General features: G+C 30.3%; 1 protein-coding gene across 1 annotated transcript; it reads right to left on the bottom strand.

The window, feature by feature from the left end:
• Window positions 1-3,203: 3,203 nt before the first annotated feature.
• On the bottom strand, window positions 3,204-4,186 carry LOC132278054 (early nodulin-like protein 14). Its single transcript, XM_059779882.1, has 2 exons — window positions 4,012-4,186; window positions 3,204-3,583 (listed from the first exon to the last, which is right to left on the bottom strand). Exons 1-2 carry the CDS (start codon window positions 4,184-4,186, stop codon window positions 3,204-3,206), a joined length of 555 nt encoding a protein of 184 aa, XP_059635865.1.
• Window positions 4,187-6,556: the final 2,370 nt, after the last annotated feature.

Below are 6,556 nucleotides of genomic sequence, written 5' to 3'. Positions count from 1 at the left end.
TTCGGCTCAACTTGCATAGGTTCGGGAACATGCTATTTGACTCGTGTAAGATTGACTAAATCTTTATTTATTGATAAAGAAACTATTAGAATATAGTAAAAATATTAAACAAAAAATTAAAATAAAATAAAGTGTTTCATGAGAGGAGCTAAACCTGCTCATGAACAGAAGACAATATACAGACCAACAGTACCCTTTTTTTTTCTTTTTCTTTTTTTATTTATAGAAATCACATCAAATTATTTATTTAAGGACAATAGACATCTAGTTGATAGTAAAAATATACTGAATTACCGTAAAAAAATATATGCTAAAGGGGCACAGTCAATCGACATAGATTGATTCAAATTTAATTCACATCTGATATGGTACCTGTGGTTAAATAAAATTAAGAATGTATTCAAATAATTGTAATTATTAATTAGAAACGAGAATTTTTTAGGTCTTTAGAAAATTTGAACAGATCCAATCGCAACTTCGAATAATGAATTTCAATTCAAGCTATGTTACAATGTATAATGGCCCTTAACCTCATATCAAATTCCTAATTAATTTTTATTTTTTAAAATTAACAAATCATAATGAGATAAACTAATTTCATTTGGTGCAAAAACCTCCACTTTTGCGTCTGTTTTATCTTTGCGTATCGAATTATTCTATTAGTTGAACGTTGAAACTGATAATGCATAAAGTGCATGGTAGGTATTAGTCCGATAAAGAATGCCATGTTACAAATATTCCAATATATATATATATATATATATATATATATATATGTATGTATACATACATACATGACTGAATGGACATAAAGGTGGCAAAATTAATACATAAGGACAAAAGACACCACATGTATACATGTTGATTTTTATTTGTTACAAGTCATATATAGGCCATACAAAAAGGAATTATATAAACAACAAGAAGCACAGAGTATTCAAACGAATACAAGGAAATTAATGAAAAATACAAAATTGTTGAAGACAAATCTAAGTCAAAATGCACAGAGTACTATATAATATATATATATATATATAGTTGTTTGAACATGCATGAATGCATGCATTAAATCTACTTAGTTGCGAGGGTGGGTGTTCTCGGAAGTAGACATTCCGGTGGCTACTTTGGCGACGTCGATGGCGGTGGCTTCAGGCTTTTTCTTGGAGTACAAGGTAAAGTAACCAATGGTGAGCGCCATCGCGAAGCCACCCATGGCCATTCTTGCGGGGCAGTATGGTAATTTGCTCCCCTGGTGAAGTACCTCCTTGGCGTGCTCTCCCGCCGCTGGCATCTTTGGGGCCGCCTGCACTCCGGCCGCCTTCATATTTCCTGCTCCTACCATTTTTACACACTAGCTATTTTTTAATTACAATGTTATTAAGTAATCTATATTCTCTCTGTATCTCTTTTGTGTATGAATGTGTATGTGCATGAGAGTATTGTAGCGTTAAGAAGTTTTAGACAGAAGAAGAGAGGGAAACTGCGGTCCATACGAGAAATAGGGGATGGAAGGAGTCAATATATATTGAAATGTGGGATCATGAAGATTCAATAGAGCATAGCTTGACACGTGGCATATATATATATATATATATGGATATGAGGTTAATTATATAGATTGACTTTTTCTTGGAATGGCGATGGAGTCAGGGCTGGTTATATATTGATATTTCATGGCTTCCCAATCTTTAAGGCCAAGTCTGGTTGAAAGCAAATGGAACGAAACGAAAAGAAAGAAAGTGGAAGAATTGGTCTTTTTTTTTTTTTTTTTTTTTTTTTTTTTGGGGGTTGGTGTTTGGTGTAAAATTCTGGAAAGGAAAAAAATGAAAATTCTGAAAGATTTTTGATACATTAAAGTTTGATGAGTTGGTTGTGTTATCATTTCAAAAGTGGGAGGGAATGGAAGAAAAAGACTAATATTTTTAATGAAATTTTTTTAGGAAAAAAAGGGTACGGTAGTAAATTAATTTAAATAGTTTTCTTTCCATTATTTCCTCAAATATGATTACTATTATTTTTTTTCTTTTTCTTTATTAATCGACCAGCCATAATAAGTGGTTAAGACTATCATCTCTCTTTTTTTTTTTTTTTTTTTTTTTTTTTTTTTCTTTTTTCTTATAATTAATATTATCAATTTTTTTTTTTCTTTCTAAAGTTTAATTATGTTACAGCTTGGTGTTAATTTTTACTCAAAATGACTTGAAATCTTTTTTTTCTTTATTCTTTCTATTTCAACCAATGAAATTATAACAAAGCGTTCACAAGGGTAAGTGGGGTACCAATTAACCTAGGAAAAAAAAAAAAAAAAAAACAGGTTTATATAAGGGTTGTTTGGAAATTACAGTTATTTTGTACTTTGATTATTCTAAAATTTCAATTTAAATAGACATTATTACTACTCTTGTTTGTTTCCAAAAAATATGTCTCTTTTACCTTCCTTATATTTTAGTTTTTCATAACCCATTTCCTTATCTTTTTAGTTTTTCATTTATGGTTGTATCATTTTCTTCTTTTATTTTCTTTTTCTTTTTTTTCATGCTAATCGAATTTTTTCAACTTGATATAACATATTTGTATATTTATATATATATAAAAGAAGAATAATGAAATTAACTGGAGTGACAGCAATAACACCTTATATACTACTGTCAAAAAACTATTATCACAAAGGAGAGTAATGATCTGAATCCGTTTTATTTTTTATTTTTTACCACAATAAGTAGTTGTCCTAAAAAACGCATACATTTCAAAAAAATAAAAATAAAAAAATACTCACACACAACAGTTAATAAGATAGATTCTATCGCCTGCCTCTTATACTGTTCCAATGTGTTGCAATTTACCATTTAATTTTTTTGAAAAAAAGAGATCATATCAGAAGTCTAACAGGACTCTAAACGGCCCAGGCCATTGATATCACCACCATTAATTTGGAAATTATTTTTAACATACAAAAATGGAATGAATTAATTATAATATAAAACACACATAATGTTCCAAATTACCATAATGGTGATACATATGTAACTAATAATAACACTAATTTTATTACTCATAATGAGGATGAGGATGACAATAACTGACTATCTATCTAATTCAATCCCCCCAAATTATCTCAACCATTTACTTACACTGCTAAGCAAACTTATCTCTATCATCTACTAACAAACAGATAACCCCTCTCTCTCTCTCACTTTCTCTCTCTAAACCAAAGCCAACCCAACCAAACTTCCCAAGACCAGACCAAGACTTGTAGCCCTAACCATGACACCACTGTTGGGAGCAGGTGCCGGAGCATTAAATTCCGGCTCAGAGACAGCTGGCGCAGGTGCCGGAGCCTGAGAAGCCACCGGAGGAGTACCCTTCAAGCCATGCTTTGCAGACAACACCTTCACCTCCAGCTTCTGGCCTTTCTCACAGTGCCCCTCAGCTCCACTGATGAAAAAGAACGGCCCTGATCGGTCCAGTTCGATCTTGGTGTGGCCGTCGTTGTATGATTTGATGGTTTTCGCTTTGTTGCAGCTTTTGTAGTCATCCTCACTCACTTGCAGCACAGAATCAGCCTTGGCATCATACGTCAAAACTGTATATATTCAGATCAGAAATCAAGCATGATTAGTGTTTGGCAAGAGAGAAAGTGCAAGAAAACAGAAAAACCCAGATAGAAATTATAGGAAAGATGATTACTTGGCTACTAAAGATTTTGCAAGAGAAAGAAACCGTATGCATGAAAATTCTATTGAAAGTTAACGCCACTTGATGATCAAGAAAAGAGCAAAAAAAATGAAAAACCCATATAGAAAACACGGAAGAACTGAGAGAAAATGAAAAACCCAGATGGAAAATCGTGAAAGAAAAGAGAGATTAGAGAAAAAGTGGAGTAAAAGAACCAAACTTTACGAGAAATAATGGGGAATACACGAAATAAGCAAGAACATAATAACCCATATTAAAGCGCACACATATATATATATATTGTAACTGGAAGTCTGGAAATGAAAATGAAATTACCGAGAGAATCGCCGATCAAGAACCGGATTTTCCCTGCCCATTTGTTGAAATCATCGGGAGATGATGGGATTTTCCATGAGTTTTCTTTGCCACCAAGCAGAAATTCTCTGGATTCTGAGAATGTGAACAAGAACATGAAAGCAAAACATGCAAACAGAGTTCTGAAGGAAGCCATTGATGCTGCAGAAGAAACGTTTTCTTTGAGCAGAGAATACAGGAAAAGCAGAGACAAAGAGAGAGACTGTGGCTGGGTGTGTCAGAGTAGGGTTTTTGTTGGCTCTATTATATAGCCATTTGGTTTGGTTTGCTAGCCAGGCTCGGAGCTTGGTTTGGAATTACGAAGCTGCGTAGGTGTGGCACATATGGCACTTGACAGTCTTTTAAATTTGAATAAACTTAAAACTTAAATGCATAATTTAACTGATAATTGGCAAAATTAGCCGTTTCTGTTTAACAAAAAAAAAAAAATAGCCGTTTCATTCTCTTTATTTAGATAAGGATGAAAAAGAATCTCTCCCAAATGACTTAAACACCCCTAAAATATCGGCATTTTTAAAACTTTCCAAGACCAATTTAGGAATTATGTACAGTGTATACCGTAGCCCATACATGTATGTCCCATTGAAAAGAAAATGTAATTTTTTTTTTTCAGAAAAGAAAATGTATTTTCTAACAGGCTAATAAGTAATAATAACTCTCTATGTTATGTTTGAACTAAATTTTCTTTAAATTTAAAATTTAAGGCTCAGATTCTGTATTTTTGAGTCACATTAAATTTTTTATTTTATTTCATAACAATTTTAACCACATTAATGATGTGTACTGCTGGAAAAGGAAAAACTTTAATATGTAAGGTCAAAGATTGGACTTTACATAAATGTCATTTTCGTTTAAATTATCATAAGATGACATTTTGATTGTAATTTAAACGGCAAACGATTGAGATAATATTAGAGGTTTATCTTGCAGCATTCTAAAAATACCAAGTTAAAGATTTTCCATTTTCAAATTATAAAAAAAATATAAAAATAAAAAGATTGTGATAATATAGAAACTTCACTTTCTTTAATTAACAAAATAATTATTTGTTAGTTATATATTTTCCTTTTGTTGTGATTTGCAATTTCATATAAAACCAACTTCATTAATATATAAGCGGCAAATCAAGTGAGTTGTTCATAACAACTAAATATTATTTAAAATGAGACAATTCTAAACCTTGTCAAGCAGGATAGGGTAAACTAAGCTCTTAGGTTGCACATGGTCAGATTCAGCACTGTTCCAAGCTAAATCCGTAGCGATTCCAACAGATGCTAAAAAAATTGAAATCAGAACCGTTAAAACTTATAACAGAGTAGAACCAAATCAAATTGAACCGTGTGAAATATCGGTTTAGTTCGGTTTTAAATCACGTTTTTTTTTTTATAATTTTATATTTTATTTATTTATTTATTTTTTCTTCAGTAAGAAACTCACACACCTATTTGCTCTTTATAGGTAATTGAATCATCGCCATCCACTTTGGGACGAGAAATTATTTATTGCAACTGTTGCAATGAATAATTTATTCTTTGAAAATACCGTTAGATTACCGGCCCTTAGTTTTTTTATGTTATCTTCCAAAAAGTAAAAAAACTAATTTGGCTTTTCATAGTAAATACAAATTAATCAAAAGACTTTTGACCTAACTATATAACTTTCCCATTTTCAAAGAGGAGGGGAGGGGTTTGAGCTAAGCAGGGGCAAAAAGGTGTGTGTTTGTTTTTACAATTTGAAAAAATTAATAATAAATAAAAAATTAAAAAAAATTAAAAATTTGGCAGGATCCTTAATTCTGTGTAGTCTAAAAAATATATGGTTGTGTACTTGTGTTAGTATCTTTTTTTTTTCTCCTCGTGACATATGTTATATTGTTGTTTATTAATATTGTAATATAAGTTATATTATTGTTTATTAATATTGTAATAATTGTTACTTTTTAAATGACACAACTGTCCTTTCATATTTTTTCCCATTATTTCTAATTTTTAATATTTTAAGTATCTTTTGACAACACAAATAAAACAAAACAAAAATTGAATAATTTTTTTTTAAGAGACCAAAAATAAAATAAAATATTGTTATGTTGAATAAATTGCCTCTTTTGGCCGGATAAAAGAATAAAAAGTAACCATTTGAAAACTTAGCTCTTTTGATATGAAGAAAAAAAATCCCAAAAAAATATATTTATTGAATAAATTATCTCTTTTGTCGATATCTCAAAAAAATAATAATAATAAAAAGTACAAAAGGACGATGATTAAAAAAAAAAATTATCTCTATTGAATAAATTATTTCCTTTGATAAGACTTTTTATGAAATAAATTATTTCTTTTGACAAGAAACATAAAAAATTACCAAAAAATAAAGTTAGGACAAAAAGTCAATTTTGTTGAATAAATATTTCTTTTGATTGTACCAAAAAAAAAAGTCGATATGGCATCAATTATCCCTTTTGACTGCCAAAAATAAAATTATTAGTATAAAATAAATTATATTCTTTGAG

This window comes from Cornus florida, unplaced genomic scaffold (assembly GCF_030987335.1).
Source record: "Cornus florida cultivar Cherokee Brave unplaced genomic scaffold, ASM3098733v1 CherokeeBrave_3.0.0_Hap2_Chr10, whole genome shotgun sequence".
Classification (NCBI taxonomy): Eukaryota; Viridiplantae; Streptophyta; class Magnoliopsida; order Cornales; family Cornaceae; genus Cornus; species Cornus florida.
Note: the sequence above shows the minus strand (reverse complement) of the source record. Positions and strands in the feature narration are given on the sequence as shown.

What these genes read in the sequence shown, in the direction of transcription:
- LOC132278054 (XM_059779882.1), bottom strand. Translation starts at nt 4,186, where the DNA reads ATGGCTTCCTTCAGAACTCTGTTTGCATGTTTTGCTTTCATGTTCTTG. An exon ending in CTTGATCGGCGATTCTCTCG is followed by an intron (nt 3,584 to 4,011) that starts GTAATTTCATTT and finishes GAATATATACAG; the next exon opens with TTTTGACGTATGATGCCAAG.